Genomic DNA, 22,060 nt, shown 5'->3' on the forward strand with positions numbered 1-22,060 from the left:
GGCAACTTAATCGTTGAGACCTCCAAAAAATTAGAAAAGAAGACAATTTCGTGAAATTGGAGTGATTTGAGAAGAGGCTGATCTTTGATCGGAGGTAAGATAATCTGTTATTTTGTTAGTAAATATTTTTTTTTTTGTTTTTGTTGTTAGAAATAGGATAAAAATGAGGTAAAATAAAAATTGGAGAAAATCATGTCAAAATCTTATGATTTTGGTATGATTTAATTATATGTGATAGATCTTTGGAAGATCTACACGATGACATCAAAATTGTTAATTTTTGTTAATTATATATTTTTTAAATATTTTTAAATATTTATTTATTTAAAAATTAAAAATATTTAAATTTTAGAGAAAAAAATTAGAGTTTGGGAATCATGTTTAGAATGATTCAAGCTACTTAAATCTAATTTCAAATTTTTTTTTCAAATATTTGAAATTAAAAAATTATTTTTTTAATTATTTAAATTAAAAAATTTAATTATAAAATAAAAAATATAAAAATAGTGTTATATTTTAGTTAATTTAAAAATATTATTGGAAGCATATAACATATTTATTTTGAATTTATAAGTTTTAAAATAATTATTAAAATTATTTTAAAATTATATATAATTATTTTAATTATTATTAAATTATCGTGTTTTGTTATACTTACATATATTTTAATTATATATATATACTGTGGATGATCTTGCACGTGGAGTAGGGTCCATGGATGTATCTGGATCATCCTCGCATTATGGATCCTATTATCCACAGCCACCTTATGATCCATATGCATATGGTGCATCCGAGACATCTAGTGATTACTACCTTATGCAGCCTGAAGCATCTTACGGATCAGATTTTGCTACTGACATATTTGGATGGGCTCCTCCATAATCGTACCATCATCTCGAGGATACTTCTCAGAGTCAGAATTTTAGCGAGAGGTCTGAGATGTCTTACAATCCAGAGAGGATGCCTTTTGGGATGATGAATATTCGAGAGTACAGTGCAGTTTGGCTAGAGGGTTGGACTGATATCCCTTTAGACTATGTTGATGATCCAGACATCTACGAGCGTCACAGATACTCGACAAGAAATTAAATACAGAGTATATCTTAAGGTTCGTATATCAGTTATTGCGCTTTGTACTTAAATATTTAGATATATTTTAATGCGTATTTTATATATTTTTTCTTTAGTTTTAAGATGATAGTTGAAATATTATGTAAATAAATATATGTTTGAAATTTTGGATCAAGAGTCTTTGTACCGCAACCTAACTCCAAATTGAACCCAAATATGTCAATAATATGCAATATAATGTCATATTGAGGTTGTATTTATCAATTATTAACTTCAAAAATCTAAAAAAAAATTGAAAATCGAAAAAAATATTGTGTACCGGTACCGGACCGGTACGCCTAGGCGTACCATGTGTCGGTATGGTATCGGTACCGTACCGGTCCGGCACCGGCACGCTGTCCGGTACCGGTACAGCGAACCTTGTTTTTGAAGAATTGGATCCGAAAGATCAAGAAATCAGACTGATACCGTACCGTACCGGTCCGGCACTGGCACGCCTCCGGTACTGGTACAGCGAACCTTGTTTTTGAAGAATTGGATCTGAAAGATCAAGAAATTAGGCTGATTGCACGTGATCTTATCGATTTTGATACTGCCATGCTAGAATGACCATAACTCTCATCCAATGTCAAAATCGCTATTATGACCCTATTTTGGAAAGCTCTTCTCGTGCTCTACGGGTCTGACGTTTCGTCGTCACGTCCGATTTTGGGGTCTGATTATATTGTTTAATAGGTCAACGAGAGTCCGAAAGCATCTTAGTCTGATTGGGAGTTTTAATCCTTATGTTCATATTTTTTCTATTTTATTTCAGATTCTTTTTGCTATTAGGTTAGGACTTTTACTTTATAAATAAGGCCTCTTTGGCCAATGTTGTAATCAGTTTAGTTTATTTTCGTGATATTGAATCAAAAACTTCATAAGAGAGTTTCTTTTTCCTTTTGTTGTTTTTTTGTTTCGTGCTTCTTCTTTCTCTTTTCCATCAAAACGTGGCCTAGGTTGCATTAGGTTGCATTAAAAGGCTAGACTAGAGATAGATGAACATATGAATGGTGGAAAAGGATTAGTGTAGCAACCTTAAATAGTTGGTACTTGGGTTGAAGGTTAAGAAAATAGATGGCAAGACTCATTCTGTTTTGATCTATTCTATACTGGTATGCAGGGATATTTGTTGCATATATCCAATATGTACAAATCAGTTCAAGCTTATCCTCAAATCATGTTTCATGATTTTGAGTGTTTCAATATACTTTTCTTGTTTTACAACATTTGAGTTGTCTTACTGTCGGGATTTAATTTTGGTAGTTGAATGTGTTTTGGGTTGCGTATGTGTGGAAGGAGGGCATGCATGTAGGGAGATGTTTTGTTGAGAGAATGGTTGATTTGAAAAGCTAAGAAGGGTAGTTTGCTTATAACAAAAAATATGAAATGATTTTATGGACCAAATGTAGATTTGCATTTTAATATAAGCTCTAGGAAAGAGCTTAATCTAAGAAGGGTAGTTTGCTTATAACAAAAAATATGAAATGATTTTATGGACCAAATGTAGATTTGCATTTTAATATAAGCTCTAGGAAAGAGCTTAATCACCATACAAGTACAGTAATTTCAATATTTTTTACCAATACTAATTGATAAGTGAGGGACATATGAGTTGGTACAATTAGTGGTATTTCTATATTCGGTATTTTAAGAGGTACCATGCTTGTTTGACATTTTTTTTTTCAATTGTTCTTAAACAATGAAATTGAATAGAGTTCCCCTATTTTGATTAGAGGTTTGAACCATGTGTCTAGGGATGGCAATGGGGCGGGTTTGGAGCAGATCGGCCCTTTTCGTGACCCACTCCATGAGTTAGATACATAGATTTATTCCACTCCATCAATCTTTGACAAGTTTGTAAATTTGATCCAAACCCTTTATGTTTTCAAAAACTTGGACCCTGACCTGCTCCATGAAAACCCATTTAAGCTTAAATAAATTTATAAAATCTAAATTTTCATTATTGAAGTTATTTTTTTTTCCAATCCAACGCGCTCCAACCCACCCAATCCAACCCGCCCTGCCCCAATCTAACCCGCCCCAGACATGTTATATGTCTTTGATCTATTGATAGATCTCATCTCATAAACAAATTTCTTGCCAAAATTCCTACATCTCCATATTATCATAACAATAATCATAATAAAAAGATCCAATCATTTATTCAAGTAAAAAACCAAGAAAAATAGCATTACAACAGTGTGTGTGTGTGTGAGAAACTTAGGGTACTTTGGACTTTTCACATATACGAGGTGGGTTCGCGGGCCGGGCAAGAGCAAACCCTGACCCACTCCATCTCACCAGCGGATTTGTTAATTTTTGACTTGGCCTACCCCTTGATCCGTTTAGCCGATCCATTTACCTGCTGCATCACGGGTTGGAGCGGGTCGGGTTTGCCGGTTACCCGCCCCCTTGCCATCCCTACATGTGTAAATCAAAGTTTGCCCTATTGGTTAGTACCATACTGTACCGGACGTACCATACCAATATCTAATGCAGTCTCGTTCCATAGACACTTGGTACACCTTGTGGTCTCGTACTGTATTGCATGCCGACACCATAATATGATGGTATTGATATGGGGTCCGATACTGAGATGGCGAACCTTGGTCTAAATACAACTAATATCACAAACTCCTTTTTTGTTGTGATTGACTCAATACTTTCCCTCTTAAGGTGGATGTTGTATGATTCACCAATTCTTTTTGAAAGCCAAATTCTTTTATCTATCTTTCTTTGGTCTTTTCCAATCTCTAGAGTGTGTAGAGGTCTTTGAAACTGGCCCATCAAGCTTGCTATACTTGCACAATGCTATCCCCTCAACAGTTTTGGAAATGGTCTACAATTCTCCTATCTTTGTGACATAAGATGCACACTGTTGTTTTGGAGAACCTTTTTAGATTTCATTTTTTGGATGCAATCATTTATCAGAGATGCATTGAGTTTTACTTCCCAATTACTTCCGGAGTTTTTTTTTTTCCATTTATTGGTTTGAACGGTATGCCATATTTTGGCATTGCAACATCTACAATTCACATTTGGCTGAAGGAAGGAAGAAGTTAAGCTGCATCTCCCAACATCAAAACATTTTGTCTAGCAGTTTAGCGATGAACGGTGATAAAAGAGAGATAACTGGTAAATCTTAATAATGAATAACCTAGAGGTCAGCGGAAGGAAATTTCCTTATCAAATCTTCTGCTAACTTAGCCTCCACCTGTCCCTGTACTCTTCAATTATCATTTGCCTGCAAAATTTTATTCTGGATACAAAGGCTTGATTTGAATCACCAAACCTGCACTTCAGAGATATATGTATACACAAGGAAAGGTGATCCTCATACCTGAAGATGTAATGTGGATAGAGTAACAAGAACAAACTTACGGCCATTTCGTATACCCTCAATTTTGTGGAGTTGGCTTTAGTAGTTTCAGACTTGTTGCAGATTCATGTTCTATTAAGATAGAACTAGGAAAAACAAATGTATTGATTATTTTAAAGAATTTAAGATAAATTTATCATCTTTACTTATTAATCAATGTTATTGGACTTCTTTCTTTTTGCACCATGAGAAGTATTGCCTTGTGTCACTCTTGAATTTTCCTTTCATGAATTTGTTGCCAGAGCACATTGGATGCTCCTTTGGTGTTGATTGCATGGGTTATTTCTTGGAGTATCTGCTCCCTCATCACTTCGAAAAGGTGGAGAAGTGTATAGATTTATTTGAAGATAGGACCTAGAAAAACAAATGTATAGATTTATTTTAAAGAACTTAAGACGAATTTATCATGTTCGATTATCGATGTTATTGGACTTCTTTCTTTTTTGTGCCACTAAAAGTATTGCCTTGCCTATTGAATTTTCCTTTCGTGAATTTCGTGCTAGAGCACCCTGGACGCTCCTTTGGCACTGGCTGTGTTGGTTATTTCTTGGAGCATTTGCTCCCTCATCACTTCGGTAAGGTGGCAGTGTGCATCAACAATGTAAGTTCCAACAGTATCTATCTTCCATTGTTTGCTTAAAATTAGAAGTCTGAAAGACTTGTAGCTTTTCATGTAGAAGGCAAACACGATTGGTGAAAGGAAGTTCAAGGCATCAAGGGTCTCAGCAAACATCTGCTAGTAACAGACATGCTGAATTCTTGAGTCGCTCAACTAAGAAGGATAGAACCGTGTTGGTGACCTCTAGTCCATATTCTTGGTCCAACTTGCCCACGAAAGGTACAAATACAAATTACCCGTACTTGTGTATTCTTTTCTTTTTTTTTTTTTTCAAATATAGTTATTTTTAAGCATCAAGCTGCAGCACGTGATCATAGAAATGTCGAAAATGGATTTTCCCCCCTTTTGGCCATTAGAAATTTCTTACTTATTTCAAGTGATTTTTTATTTTAAAACATTTAAAAGTTACAATTATTGAATTGGATAAGGTCAAAAGATAAAATCCTCCTATTAGTTGGTCTTTTGATAGGGTAATTAAACATCGGTGATAGAGTCTGGTGATATGTTGCAGGTTTTCTCAAATTCATATTGGAAATGACAAGATTAGCTAAATGTTAAATGAACTTTTCACACTATGGAATTTTGTACAACAGGAGAAACGCAAAATTTTAAGAGTTAAGCTATTGTATTTTCAATAAAATTCTCATGGTGAGAACGTTGCACCTTCATAATTTAAGCAATTTAGAATGATAAATTTCTTATCTTTTTAACGGTAACTTCTATAGATAATATTTGTTCCCCTTGAGTAATATGTCTGCAATGTTGCCAAGGTGGCTAAGCAATACCTAGTCAGTAGGGACTCTTATTGCCTAAGCACTGCCTGGGCCCCTAGGTAGACCATCCAGCAACAAGCATTTTGTCTTTAAAAATGGTGCACAAGGGTATGTTCGCTTAGATCTTATCAAGTCTAGATCGAAAGATGGGGGTCCCACATTGATGTTCCGAGCCATTGGATACATGTGCATGTATGTAGAGAGATAAACTTGGCTTCATTTGAATGGATCTCCATTTAGATCTGGTTAAGTCTAGATCAGATTATGGGGCTCCCACATCGATATTTTAAGCTGTTGGATATGTTCTACTGTTCTAAATTGCTTACATACCAATGTGTTTTTGGAGGCCCATACTTATATACCAAGTGGTCAAAAATTGGATAGTCTAAATCAAGGTTCGTTGTATCGGTACCGGACGGCGTGCTGGTACCGGACCGATACGGTACGGTATCGGTATCGTACCGTACCGACACACGGTATGCCTAGGCGTACCCGTCTGGTACCGGTACAATATTTTTTTTGATTTTCAAATTTTTTTTTAGATTTTTGAAGTTAATAATTGATAAATACAATTTTAATATGGCATTATATTACATATTATTGATATATTTGGGTTCAATTTGGAGTTAGGTTATGGTACAAAGGTTCTTGATCCAAAATTTCAAACATATATTTATTTGCATTATATTTCAACTATGTCATCTTAAAACTAAAGAAAAAATATATAAAATACGCATTAAAATATATCTAAATATTTAAGTACAAAGCGCAATAACTGATATACGAACCTTAAGATGTACTCTGCATTTAATTTCTTGTCGAGTGTCTGTGATGCTCGTAGATGTCTGGATCATCAACATAGTCTGAAGGGATATCAGTCCAACCCTCTAGCCAAGCTGCATCGTACTCTCGAATATTCATCATCCCATAAGGCATCCTCTCTGGATTGTAAGACATCTCAGACCTCTCGTTAAAATTCTGACTCTGAGAAGTATCTTCGAGATGGTACGGTTGTGGAGGAGCCCATCTAAATATGCCAGTAGCAAAATCTGATCCGTAAGATGCTCCAGGCTGCATAGGGTAGTAACCACTAGAAGATGATGCCTCGGATGCACCATATGCATATGAATCATAAGGTGGCTGTGGATAATAGGATCCATAATGCGGGATGATCCAGATACATCCATGGACCCTACTCCACGTGCAAGATCGTCCGCAGTATATATATAATTAAAATATATGCAAGTATAACAAAACACGATAGTTTAATGATAATTAAAATAATTATATATAATTTTAAAATAATTTTAATAATTATTTTAAAACTTATAAATTCAAAATAAATATGTTATATGCTTCAAATAATATTTTTAAATTAACTAAAATATAACACTATTTTTATATATTTTTTATTTTATAATTAAATTTTTTAATTTAAATAATTAAAAAAATAATTTTTTTATTTCAAATATTTGTTTTGAAATTAGATTTAAGTAGCTTGAATCATTCTAAATATGATTCCCAAACTCTAATTTTTTTTCCTAAAATTTATTTTTTTTTTAATTTTTAAATAAATAAATATTTAAAAATATTTAAAAAATATATAATTAACGAAAATTATCAATTTTGGTGTCATCGTGTAGATCTTCCAAAGATCTATCACATATAATTAAATCATACCAAAATCATAAGATTTTGGCATGATGTTCTCCTATTTTTATTTTATCTCATTTTTATCCTATTTCTAACAACAAAAATAAAAAAAAATATTTACTAACAAAATAACAGATTATCTTACCTCCGGCCAAAGATCAGCCTCTTCTCAAATCACTCCTCCAATTTCACAAAATTTTGCTTTCTTTTCTAATTTTTTGGAGGTCTCAACGATTAAGTTGCCCACGGCCATGGGTGTTTTCTGAGAACTCTCAAAGAACACCAAAGGCTTGGTGCTTATTAAAGCACCAGACCCTCCCCCTATGTGAAGTGGGCCACGCCCATTTCTCTCCCCCCTCTCTCCCCCCAACCACGAGAAAAGGTCCCCACCTTCCTCCCTCCCCCCTTTCCCTGGGCGGTACGGTTCGGTTCATCCAGAACCGAGTCGTACCGCCCGGTTCCGGACGGTATGGGCCGAACCGCACCGAACTGGGTGGTTCGGTGCGGTTCGGGGTTGTGTTCCGAAAAAAAGGTCCGAATCGAACCGGTAAGGGACCGGTCCGGCTCGGTACGCCCTGTACCAACCGCCCCGGTATGGCGAACCATGTTCTAAATAACTCTAAACGATACATGTTTTTTTTGACCACTTAATGCTTGTGTTAGAGGTCCCCAAAATCACATGATTTTTTATATGTAAATAGTTTAAAGGCAGTAGATCACGTCCAACGACTCGGGTGATCAATGTGTGGTCCCCATCACCTGACCTAAACCTGAGTGGATTTGAGTAGAGATCCACTTGAATGCAGCCAATTCAATCTCTTTCTCTATAAGGTCTTAAAATAATACAATTATTTTTTTTCCCCAAAATGCACATACAAATAACCAAAATATGACATTATATCATAATCGGAGTTGAGAGTGCTTAAAATCACGTCGTGCTTTCATCGTGCATGAACTGATCAAGTTGAATTAAGAGTGATAAGTGATAACAAACCAAATTTGTGAGAAGTTAAATTTGAAAGTACTGATTTTATAAGTCTAAAAAGTATTCGAGAGTTCATAAGTCCTAATTGAAATCCCATATTTGCATGCACTGCTCCAAGGAAGAGAATGGAGAGCAAGCAGAAAAAAAATAGAGGGAAAAAGACATATGGATGAAAAGGAGAAAAGAAAAGAGGAAGCGGAGAAGAACAATGATCTTTCAAATGTGAAGGGGAAGAAGAACAGCAGTAACATGCAAAGATAAGAGGGAAAAAAGGAAAAGAGTCAGTATGAAAAGTTAAAAAAAAAAAAAAAAGAACTTGGGGACTTTTGGACAATTGTATGACTGTTAGAAGCCTTTTGAAGGACTGCGGCTGGTTGCACAGCTATTGGAGGGCTATTTACCTGCCCTGGCATCAAGAGATGAGGGAGGCATCAAGTTGTGACAGATGGGAGAAATGAGCAAAGCAAAAATAAAGTAATATGATAGCAATGCTGTTAACAACAATACTTCTATGTGTCATACAGAAAGAACACCACTGAGAATATCTTGGTCTGTTGCCCTTTTTAACAATTTACCAACTGGTAACTATATAATGTCTTCATAAATGTCTCACCAGTTAATCATGTGAGAGCTGCAAACCATGAAAAGAGCAAAAAATAGGTGAGGACTGCTTATTGTTCCATCTATGCAAATACCATATTTCATGCCATAACTGGAGGAATTTACCATGCATTTGTTAAATGGAATTGTGATCACTTGCCACTCTACCAGGTAATGTGCCATTTATAAATTATCTAAGTTGAATCACATTCTTTCATGGCGGGTTGATTGTTGATTTGATGCAGCATTTAATTTAGAAAAGGTAATATTCTTTAAAATAAGAGGCCTTTGTCACTTGAATCGTACTTGTACCATAAAGTTTCAGATGGTAGTTTTAGCTTGTGATTTTGTAATGTGCCCTGAAACCCCACATCCTAAAGGAAATTTTTGGGTGATCTCCCTGTGCTATACACAAGTACCATGGACGGTGATGCAGAGTTATATGAGGATTCCCTGTTAAGTTTTTCAACATTTGGTAATTAACTTGATGCAAGATTCTGAGATTTAGCAATTTTTCTAGGAGGCGATAAGCAGAATCCCAAATTTTAATGGATGTAAAATGCTGGTCCCAGTCCTCCCGTTCTTTCCTTTCCTTTCCCATTCTTTCTTGTTTCTCACACAATGTATCTCTTAAAACCATGGAGGTCATAACTCGCCTTTTTTGAAGGATTGTAGCTTAATTATGGATATGACGTTTAAGAAGCCCCATGATAAGTGACTGTTTTGGCTTGACAGAAAATTTTCAACCTCAACAGATGCTTCTGCTGTGCTATCACTGTGTAGATCTGGTATCCCAACTCCTATAGTGGATTGTTTGGATGTTGGACAATCATATTATCTGAGGTTAACTTTTTGCTAACTTTGTTAAAATTTGGAAGCTTTAGAGTGCAGGTACTTTAAAAAAAAATAATGGTGCTAGACTTTGGGGCCTGGGATGAGAAATGATTAACCTTTTTCCTCTTGTATTAATGATTGGCCAAGGATATATATTGTCTGCAGCCAGCTGAATTCTAGAATGACACTAGCTCTATATAAGCTGAAGAATCACAAGAAGTTCGGTAGGTTTTTTTTGTTGAAAAACAGTCATGGGCATATTAGAAGAGACGTTGGTTTTGCATAAGTTAAAGACAAGCGATGGAGAATTAATGGAGATCAAGGTCCACAAATTTGGCTAGGAACCGTACCAGTACATTGATAGTTTGATGTAACATGGTCAGATACCATATGCTACCATACAGTGATAGGCTCCCATCAGTTTTTTCTCACTTCCATCCATAGTACTGCTTGAAACCGGGTGGTTTTAGGCAGTTTTTCTCCGTTTGAAGCAGCATAGATATGTTCAGTTCATATATCGAATTGAATTTTAGTACCATACTGGTATGGTCATGTCGGTATGGTGGTGGTACGGGTTGATATGGCAGACCTTGATTGAGATGGTATGAACAAGTGCAGTGGAGATTCAAGAGGGCTCCATTAAGGGGAGGTACATAATCTGCATTGAAAGATGTAGGAAAAGGACGGGTGGATCTGAAATAATATAGTCGGAGGTTGTAAGAAAGTACGAGGAAAAGCTTGAAATAATAACATTAGAGATGGCCCTAAACAGTCGTTGTTGGTGGGTAAGGATTTGTGAAGCCCTTCCTCTTAAAAAGGATCTGTAAAACCCCAAAAATTTGGGATAAGATTGGCTTGTTATGACTGTGAAAAGGTCCAAGATGCCTGTGTGCTACTCCTGCACCTATAACTGGATTGAGCATGTCAAAATCTAGGGCATGTAGAACTCTCTTTGGTGTAGAAGAGTCACTTCCTGCTTGTAATTTCTGAGTGGATGTGTTTTCATTTTGTTCCTGCAGGCAATGTCTACTCATCCCCCTACAAGAGAATGGCACATCAATTTGAGGACTACTACTCGACCTACCATAGGATGCCCACACGCAAGTTCTCGAAGAAAGAGTGGGAGGACTTCACAGGTGAATCGACCAGGGAAGCATTGACTGATTGGGCATCAACCCCTGAAGTCGCCAAATGGGTAGCTGATAATGCTCAGCGCATGCAGCTCAATCCAGACAGCAGCTCTGATGATACTATGGAGAGCTCCTCAGGCTCCTCAGAAGAAACTGCATTGGAGAATGGCAGCACGCTTGGCCTTTTCAAGTGGGGTTGAACTAAGCCTGTCGTAGTCTGCAACATACTGGAACAGAGATTGATCTGGATTAGCTATATTCTCTCTCTCTCTTTTTTTTTTGACTAATCTTGAAAGAAATTTAGGTTAGTATTACTGTCTTTTGACAAGCTGGTCGCCAGTTGCCAATTTTGTTCCCTCTGATTTTTTTCTGTCAAGGGCTGCACTGGTAATCTAGCTTGATAACAAATAGGATTATGGCTAGGCTTCTTGCAATGGTATGACTACTTTGTTTGCTTTGTAGTATTTATCGCTACCACTGTGAGAACTTTCTACTGGTACATTATTATACAAGATTAGGGCTAGGTATTGTCGTTGCTTGTGTTGTAGGCTGCCACTAATATTACCACTACTAGCAGATCATCATGTTAACGACTAATGGTAAACCTCTTCTGTTGGATGACTTTGTCGGTAATTTGATCAAGCAAAGTTCATATACAAGGCATTGTTGGTAACTAGTTTATTTTCTATTCCACCCATATGCCAAGATCCTTCTTTGTAGAATTATCTAGCATTGAATTCTATGGAACTTAATGCAGAGTGCGGATGAATTCTAGATCAAGCCAGTGTTATGTTCAGGCTCCTGTGATCTACTGCCACATGCCTGACACGAGAGCACCTGTACTATATCGCTACCTGCCTGATCAAAAAGCATACACGGGCTAGAACTTTTTCTCTATATGTTTTTGGTGTTTTACATATCTTCTCTTTCATTATAGAATAATTGCACAGAAGACTTCATATTTGTGTATTTGTTTATTAAAACCTTTTTATTTCAAAAATTTTCTGATTTTCACTGGTCATAATGATTTATTAGATTCTTTCCATTTCTTTTACATGATAATTTGCAGCTTGTTGCTAGTGAAGAAAATCGCTCCTCGACACTAGTCTTCAAGTTCAAGATGGAATCAAGGTACTAAATCTAGCAACAAAAAGCATGTGATTATTGGCTAGAAGCCCCGAGTATCATGTTAGGAGAGACCAAAAAAAAAAAAAAGAAGAAAAGACATTGTGAATATTACCATTATGGTTGATGAAAAGTTGACTTGTATTCTATTAGAGCATCTCTGGGATAAGAAATATGTTGCTTTGCAAATATGTAAAGTATTTTTATGAGATTAGTACAAAATGGTGCTATGCATAATAAATAAATAAATAAAACTGAAAATTAGAATAAAAATAAAAATGTATTTTGATCCCTCTTGTGCAACCCCAGTTATAGCGGCTTCTACTGTTGTATTAAACAATGACTCCAGCAGCAAGGAGCTTGCAATTTGTTTTACGTCACAGACAAGTAGAATGGGTCACGGAAGATGGTTGAGAAGTTGTCACAGAGAAGTCAAATTGGGCTTCAGATAGGGAGATTTTTGAGAAGCCATGATTGTCCGCTATCCACTGCCTCAATTTGGCTGTGGCAACCTAAGCAGCCTGTTGGTGAAAATAGGATAAGGCATTGTTGATCGTTGGTACTTGAGGTAACACAATGAAGGTGCATAGTATGTTTCAAAATAATTAACTGATGACTCTCAAAACTCACTATTACTTATTTTCTGTTTGGGGGTTCACTTTTGTTTTTCTGTTGGCGCCCCCCAACACCCCCGCCCCAAAATCCTTGTGCATGCGGTACTGTGATTACTGCTTCAACTTTTGATGATAGGAATATGCATCTCTTCAAATCAGACTTCTGTTAAGTTATTGTCTTAGCCAATTGCATTGCAGGCAGAGTTTGAATTGTTTAATCTGTGTGCTTGCTGGTATTCATGCTACATTCATTTTTCTTTTTATTTTATTGAACGCTTAAATATGTGGAATTTTAAGTTTGAAAATTAGTTTGGCTTTATATCTTTCGATTTGTTTGGATGCATATGTCAAATGGAAACAGCTAGCCTTTAGAAAAGCTTAGAAATGTTTTGTATCTGACCTAATTTTTTAATCCACTTTTTTGATGTAATTGTTGCAACTTATCTGGTTTATGTGAGATTTCTTTTAGATCTAACAAAATGAGGCATACAGTATTTCACAATATGTTATGTGGGACAGAAAAGAACTATCCGTGTGTAGAACCTGATAGTTCAAACTATATTTACATCTTACTATAAAAATGTTGAAGGGTTGGAAGCTAGCCAGACATGGAAAAAATTGGTAGACTTCCAGATTTGCCTACTGGTATTTGGTATTTGTGGTGCAGAAGGTCATAGTTAATGGAAGAAATATGGCTAGTAAACAAAGGTCCAAGGAGAGATGGTGTCATCTTCCTTGAGTGTCGGAGGTGAAAGAGTGACAGAATATGGGAGGCCATGGGGAGAAGTGATCTTGGGCTATAATCACAAAAGGAAACATTGAGAAACAGGCTAGGAGACACAACATGACTTACCAATCGGCGAGCTTTCACAGCCACATAAAAGGACAGGTTCTCAGAAGGTATCATCTTTCATGAAAAATATGTTGGAGGTATTTCAAAAATAAATCAAAAAAGATTACATAACTAAAATTGTGTATAAAATCCAGAGCAGTTCGTTGAAATTGTTTCGAATGTCAGTTTGTAACTATGAAAGTGGAATATAGAAGAACTTAGATTAGAGGCATGCTAGGCACTATTCTAAGAGCATTATTGGCCCTCATGCAAGGCCGATGGATCTGAAGCTTGAAGATACAATTGATCCCTAACTTAGTTTGGCTCCGTCTAGCACAGGATGAGTATGTGGATGACTTGACTAATCGACTTGTTAGTTGTCTGAAAATATATATTATTTTAAAAAGAATATAAAATATGGAAAAAATAGCAAGGAAAATGATGAAAATTTTGAGTGAGGAAGAAAGGTACAAAGAGAGCAAGGGATGATCATCACAAAGAGAAAGGGCTCTCTGATATGTAAAAAGTGTAAGTACCAAAATCCTTATATAAAGGTTGTTGCTGCAGATTCCCTAGCTTGGGTCTGACTGAAGGTGAACGGTGAAGGCAGGACAGCGGCGGTGCTACCTACAAAAGAAGTCCTAGTCTGGAGGTGGTTCTGGCAGGGATCTTCTGACACTCAAGTTAGAGATCTGGAACAGATGGGAAGGAGTGAGTGTGAAGGAGATGGAGTGCGTACTTTGAGATCCCCAATGAGTTGGTATTTATAGGTAGATGTCGGATGCCATAGGGAGGTGGGAACACAAGGCGTCATCTCTGTCGTATTGGGCGTAATGCTCTGACATCCTTGGCTTGATTTTTTAGGATCTGAAAGGTTTGTCTAATCCCTTATTTGCTGGTCGTTAGCTGTTTTCAATGATCGAAAGATCTGGGAGGTTACGCGAAGTTGGTGGTCAACCTCTCCTATTATATTGGCATAGAGAGGCTTTGGAGTGCTCTAGGTCAGCTAAGATCTGGGTCGGTAGGGCCGAAGCTTCCATTACCTTGAAGTCACTGACAACAAGTACCTCGACATCAGTTGAGGCAAAGATATTTATTCGTATCATATGTCCCCTCCTTCCGAGTCAGAGCTAGGAATAGGTCGAATGAAGGGAGTACATCAGGTTAGTTCTTTCAATGCTGCAAGGGACACATGTCACATCTCCGATCTTTTAGATAAATGTCGTGTCTCATCCTTTGGGCCAGTCAAAACATCGCATCCAAAGCTCATCATGATTCTCCAAGAGTTGCTAGGTGCTGATCATTAATGGATCCATCTGAATCAAAGCATCATGTGTGCCATTTGGCACATCCCCATAAATGGGCCACCAGAAGAAGCTAGCCCAGCCAATTAGATAATGCCATATGGTGGCCATCCAACAGCCCTGCTCGAATTAATGCAATATTCGGGCTGTCTGAGGTATCTATAAATAGAGGTCCGTCTTCCTCACTGTTACCTTTTGCTTTCTCTCTTCTCCAAGCTCTGTTGCAGCATTCTTCTTTCAGTGAAGCCCAAAGCCCCTTTGATGATTTCTAGCCATCTTTTCGATAGTTCTCATCAAGCAACTAATTGCAGGTCGGTCCTCGTGCATCCCTCAATTTTCCAGCCTTCCATTTGAGTTTCTTTTCCTCATTCTGTTAATCTTTGCCCTTTCTCCTCCTCTTGCTTGTTTCTTCATTCTCTTTCTTCTTTTTTCTTATTATTATAATCTCCTAGTCTTAGAATGGGTGAATCGGAGAACTCAGCAGGGGGCTAGTTCTCTGATGCTTCTTGAGGATTAGGCCCGACAAGTCGAATGCTAGGCATGGGACCAAAGAGACCTTTGTGCCCCAGTGCTTTTAGTCGATGTTGGGCTTGGATGACTTGAGTTTGATCTAAGCCTAGTTTGAGATTCCATTCGAGTATGAGCTAGAACTTTCGAGTCCAAATGGTCAGATTTGCCATTCTCCCCCAGGCCGATTCGGACTTTATGAAGGATCCTTTCGAGTTGGGCTTAGGCTCTCTCTTCAGCCTTTCATTTTTCAACTTTTTAAGTTTTTTGATATATCTTTGAGTTCGGTCATCTTGAACTCATGACATTTTGTTTGCGGCTTTACAGCCAAGCTGCTTCCCAATCAAGGATCGACCGACTATCTCTCTTTTTAGAGCCATCTTTATCATCAAAAGGCCCCTTATGTAGGTGACTGGTGGTATGCCTTACCTCAGAAAGGGGTTACTCCTCTGATCTGAGGTGCTCCCTTCTCTATCCAAAGTTGGAAGGAGCAATTCCTCTTTATCTCTTGCTCTTCGATCGAGAATTGAGGTTTTGCTTTGTGGGGCCGACTAAGGAAGTCAGTCCTCCAAGCTCCAGCACTTGGGGATGCCGACTCCCGGCACTTCAAAACTTTGAGCGGGCATAAAGTCTCACTATTGAAGGAGTAATTGTCAGAGCAGATATTCTTCAACATTGGTCTTAGCAAAGCCGACCCCCAAGGTGAGCGTTGGTTTGATCTGAGCGTTGGTTTGATCCTTTCTCTATTTTTTGAACTAATTTACCTCAACTTGATGCAGACATGAGGTCCGACGAAATCAAAATGTTGAAGAAGGCCACCCAAAAGAGAAAGGAGACCTCGGTTGTCCCCGAGGTTCAATGGAAGAAGCAGTGGATGACTGAGGCTGGACAATCGTTAGCATAATCCACCCGAGGGAGTTCGTCTGTTCTAGCCAGGTGATCCTTGCTTCCTTGATGCAGGCTCATGTACTAAGGCTTAGGTTACTGTCTCCCACACTACCTGCCCCATAGGTTGGGGGCCTCACTGATCATCTTGTCAAGTCGAGTAGAGTAGATCAGCTGATGCCTACTCCTGCTTCAATTGATTAGGGGTCGGCATCTCAATGGTTTAGCCTTCAGATTTTGCCTTGAGGAACTAGCGGGTTGCCCATGAGCGGATCCAAGGGATCCTCTTTCTGGATGACATCAAATAGCTAGAGGGTTGGGGTTTAAATGTCCAATAGAGGGATACCATTGACTCCATCCTTCAGATCAGTCTTTCCTTGACTTGTCCTTTATATATATTCGTTAGAGCTAACTTTTCTTTTCCTATCTTCACAGCTTAGCCATTATATAGTGATATTCATCAACTCGATAAGGTTAGTGTTGACCATATGACTGATTTTGATGATAACAAAATATGAAGTAATTATAGTACTATTCATGTGTTTCAAAGATAGATGTAGGATTTCTTAAATGCTCACAATGAAGAAATTATCCATAAAATAAATCCTCTCAAGATGTCAAAGTACTTAAAAGAATAAGTTCTTACAAGTTTGGATGGTTCATTATGAAAAAAAATAAAATTGAAAGAAGTAACTATCATTTGGAAGTATTAGAATCAAGAAATTCAAGTTTGAGAGGCTAAATTTTGAAGAAAATATAGTTGAAAGTCATAAATTGACCCTATATCTTATAAGCTATCTGAAACTCCTTTTGGCAGGTTTGGCACATGCTGAGCTGACCTAATGATCAACCGAGCATACCCAGTCTGAAGTTGAGCCGATCCAGTGATCAATCGAGCTGACCTAATTTGGAGCTTAGCCGACTTAGTGAAGAGGAGAATCGATCTAGCCTCAAAGGAAGATAAATATAGAATTACGAATTAACAAATCTTCTGAGACGAGTCAGAGAATTTCTGAATCGAGCCAAAGAATTAGCAAGCCGAGCCAGAGAATCTTCTGAGCCAGTGAGCCGACCTAGTTGTTTTGACGCACTAATAGCTAGTTTTTCTGTTCTTCTCCAATGGCTTATTTTTGGCTCTAACAGCTCTTTCAACAGTCAAAACTCATTCTCCAACCACTTTCAAGCCTATTAAAAGTTAGATAATCATTTGAGAGGTAAGATAATGTAAGAAAAGTATTAGAAAAATAATAAATCATTGGCATGATTGATGTCATTATTGATTAGGCATAATTATTGCCATAATTAGGTTGAATTTTGAATTTGAAATGGTATAATTGTAGATATGAAATATGCCCTAAAAGATAGTATGTAATTATATAAAATTGCTATATATAATGCAGTTTATAGCCCTTGAAAGGGCACCCGATTCTCACACAAGTAAATTATCTTTTGTATCATCTTTTTCATGGTATCAGGGCATTGAAATGCCCATCAACTAGCTTCATCCAAAACCATGGCTACCTCTTCTTCCTCCTCAAATAATACTCTTCTTATCACCAATATTGCCAACTTTGTTTCCATCAAACTTGATGGAAATAACTACTTGTTGTGGCAAGATCAACTTGAATCCATACTTATCAGCATAGATTTGATAGGTTATGTGGATGGATCAATTCTAGCTCCTCCAAAGATGATTTCTTCTACTTCGACTCATGGCATTTCTTCTACTGTTTAAGATTTAGCAAATCCTGATTATATTTCATAGAGGAAATATGATCACTTTGTCAAGTCTTGTATAAATGCCACACTTACAGAATCTATTTCTATACAAACACTTGGCATGAAACTTCCAAAGGGGCATGGGATGCATTGGAAGAGATTTTTCAACAACAATCTACTACAAGAAAAGCTTATTCACATAAGGAGCTTCAAAAAATTTGAGGAAGTGACATGAACACAAACTATCTTCAAAAAATTAAGATTTTATCAGATTCTCTTGTTGCAATCAAAGAGCATATACCAAATTCGGATCTGGTCTAGTTTGCACTCAATGGCCTTGGATCAGAATATAGGCCATACATCACCACCATTGAAAACCGACATCCGTCTCTTCGCTTCAACAAATTTTGGGCTAGTCTTCTTACTCATGAACAATGTTTATCTCGTGGCTGTGGTAATATCACTCATTTCCCAAACTTAAGTACTCATATTGCTCTTGACAAAAGCCAGCAAGCACACTTCACAAATCACTTAAATCAGCACAATAATAAGCAAGGGCAAAAATAATGCAATGGATCAAAATTCAATCAAGATTCCCATATGCACAACTATACTCAGTTTCCAAATTAGAATAACAATGGAGCCATTTTCTTTGATTCTTTGCCTCATTTATCTCAAAATCGACACAATGTGAAATACCAAATTTATCAAAAACAAGATCATTCTGTCGATAAATGCTGATTTCATTTGGCTATAAGTCATAACAATTATCCCAAAAGTCTTCATCAAGCTTTTGCAGGTCTACAATTAGCACCTCCATCAACTCAAGCACAAGTGACCATTCCTTCAAATATACAATGGATTTCAGATTCTGCTACTTCTCACATGACCTTCAACCCAGCGATGCTCTCTTAATCACTTAATTATCAAGGGTTTGATCAAGTATATATTAGAAATGGTAAGGCTCTTTCCATCTCTCATATTGGTTCTTTCTCTGTTAGCACATCCATTGAAGATTTACAATTGAAAGGTGTATTAGTTGCACCACATCTCACCCAACATTTACTACCTATCTCTAAGCTTACAAGGGATAATAATTGTTCTGTGGAATTCTTTCCTTGGGGTTTATCTGTGAAGGATCTTCAAATCAAGAAGACTTTGTTAATGGAGCCATGCAAGGGTGACTTATACTCACTACCGGCATCTTCAAAGTCTCTCATGAATGCTCAAATGGCTCTTCAACAAATACAAGTTTCTTCCAAGTTATGGTATCGAAGACTGGGTCATCATTCTCTTCAAGTTCTCAGTATCCTCAATAATAGTGAGAATCTTGAATTTTCAGATTTCTTGCAAGTCAATAAACTTTATGAATCATGTTGCATGGTAAAAAGTCATAAATTACCTTTTGTAAAGTCTTCATGTTTATCTTCTATGCCTCTAAATATCATCCATTGTGACATTTGGGGACCTTCTCCTATTAAGTCCGTGAAAGATTTTTGCTACTATTCATATTTGTGGATGATTTTAGCAGGTTCATTTTGATATATCCTCCACGACATAAATCTGATGCCTTGCAATACTTCATTCACTTTAAAACTATGGTTGAGAACTTATTTTCTACTCATATCAAATACTTTTAAAGTGATGGTGCATTAGAGCTAACTCATAGTGTCTTTAGAGACTATCTTGAAAAATGTGGCATACTTTTTCAGATTTCATACCCTCATACCACTGAACAAAATGACATTGTTGAGCACAAGCATCGACACATAACAGAGATGGAATTAACTCTTCTATTTGAAGCTAAAATGTCTAAGAAATATTGGCTTGAAGCTTTTGTTACTACAGTATACTTAATCAACAAATTGTCAACTCCACTTCTTCAACAACGTAGTCCTCATGAGGCTCTTTTGGGCTCTTCTCCTGATTATAACTTTTTGCGAGTCTTTGAGTGTCATTGCTTTCCTTGCCTGTGACTGTACAGATCTGATAAGCTTAGTCCAAAATCACTTCCATGTGTTTCATTGGATATACTAATATGCATAAAGAATATCATTGCTTGGATCTAAAAGCTTGTCGCATGTATATTTCTCGTCATGTGGTCTTTGATGAAGAAATCTTTTTTTTATAAATTTATTGAGTTCTACTACTTTAACTGCTCAAACTTCAAAAGTCTTACTTTCTACTCCTACTATACAACATGACAAATATACTTCATCTGCAGATACTACAAATGATCATTCTGATGCATCCATTGTCTCTCACTCTATAGGTGTTATAGCATTTACAGAATCAAATATTTCAAATATTGATAAAGATGCACATATACCTTCAAAACCATCTTCATGATATCCATTGATTACAAGATCTAAAGATGGAACTAAGAAATCAAAAGTTTTCTTCTCCACCAAACATCCAATTCCTCAAGCTTTTTTTTTCCACTCTTACTTCTATTGAGCCTACTTCCTACAAGGAGGCTTGTAAGGATCCAAAATAGGTTGTTGCAATCGAGAATAAGTATCAAGCTCTTCTTAATAATAATACATAGAGTTTGGTTCTACGTAAACCATCTATGAGTATAGTTGATTGCAAATGAGTTTATCACATCAAATAATATAGTGATGGCTCTATAGAAAGATATAAAGCTAGCCTAGTTGCAAAAGATTTCAATCAACAATTAGGAATCGACTTTTATGACACCTTCAGTCCGATTGTCAAGCCTGCTATTGTTCGCACTGTTCTTGCAGTAGTCATTTCTAAAAATTGATCCATTCGACTACTTAATGTAAAAAGTGTCTTTCTTCATGGCACATTAGATGAAGAGGCATTTATGCAGCAACCTCAAGGCTTTGTAAGCAAAACTCATCTCTCTTTCGTATATCATCTACAAAAGGCTATCTATAGGCTTCATCAAGCTCAAAAAGCTTGGTTTCAATGCTTTATCTCATTTCTTCTTCATGCAGGCTTTGTTCGTAATCATGCTAATACTTTTATGTTTTTTCTACACTCCTCTCATAGTATGCCTTAAGATAATATGATAATCTTATGGATATCATACTTGCTACATGACCTTCATGTCACTATCAACCTCCCTATGATCATTTTTTGTGATAATATGAGTTCAACACACATGGCTAAAAATCCTATTGTGCATGCTCGGACAAAGCATATTGAAGTGGATTATCACTTTGTACATGACCTTGTTACAAATGGTTCGTTTTTGGTTCAGTTCGTGCGCTCAAATCATCAACTTGTGGATATCTTCACCAAAGGCTTACCATTACTGAGCTTTCTTTGTCATCGTTCCAAACTCTTGATAGTTTCTACCAATAGTTTGTGAGAGGATTTTAGGAAAACAATAAATCATAGGCATGATTGATGCCATTATTGATTAGGCACAATTATTGCCATGATTAGGCTGAATTTTAAATTTAAAATTATATAGTTGTAGATCTGAAATATAGCCTAAAAGGCAGCCTGTAATTATGTAAATTTGCTATATATAATGTAGTTTATAGCCCTTGAAAGGGCACACGATTCTCACGCAAACAAATAACCTTTTGTATCATCTTTTTCAGGAAGAGGATTAAAAAAAAAAATACATCATTTTGTGAGAGCATTATTGAATATCTTTGAGAAGAAGAAAAAAAATTAAGTGCAGAGATTTTAGTGAGCCATTCCTACTTCAAGAGTGATCCATTCCTACTTTAGCTATATCCTTTCAATCATCAAAGAAGAGAAGTTTAAGCTACAAAAGAGCAACTTATCAACAATTTCTCCTAGCTAAAAAGAGATCTTATTTTCTATTTTTTATTTGTGTTGAAACTTATTATCTTTTGCATTTTGGGTTTCTTTACAAGATTCTTTGGGATGAAAGAAACTTGGATTAGGCACATCCAAATCTAGAATTGGACATCATATGATTTTGGTTGGTGAGCTAGAAAATCAAATGGATGTTAGATGTATATCCTAGAAGTCAATCTTG

The 22,060-nt window shown here is 36.6% G+C and overlaps 1 protein-coding gene across 9 annotated transcripts in view; it reads left to right on the forward strand.

Moving 5' to 3' along the window:
* The window catches only part of LOC105035223 (uncharacterized), a 65,204-nt gene extending 52,764 nt beyond the window's left edge, over positions 1-12,440 (forward strand). For 6 of the 9 annotated variants that reach the window (XM_019847269.3, XM_010910688.4, XM_010910692.3 and 3 more), the window contains 3 exons: positions 4,999-5,096; positions 5,161-5,333; positions 10,979-11,686. In XM_019847269.3, coding sequence (XP_019702828.1) covers positions 4,999-5,096; positions 5,161-5,333; positions 10,979-11,289 — 582 coding nt within the window. In that variant the 3' untranslated portion in view covers positions 11,290-11,686. Of the gene's footprint in view, positions 1-4,998; positions 5,097-5,160; positions 5,334-10,978; positions 11,687-12,158 lie in introns of those variants that run through there. The other 3 variants (XM_010910695.4, XM_010910690.4, XM_010910691.4) reach the window with 3 other exon arrangements.
* The last annotated feature ends 9,620 nt before the right edge of the window (positions 12,441-22,060 follow it).

The sequence above is a fragment of the Elaeis guineensis genome, chromosome 6 (genome assembly GCF_000442705.2).
Source record: "Elaeis guineensis isolate ETL-2024a chromosome 6, EG11, whole genome shotgun sequence".
In the NCBI taxonomy this organism is placed as follows: Eukaryota; Viridiplantae; Streptophyta; class Magnoliopsida; order Arecales; family Arecaceae; genus Elaeis; species Elaeis guineensis.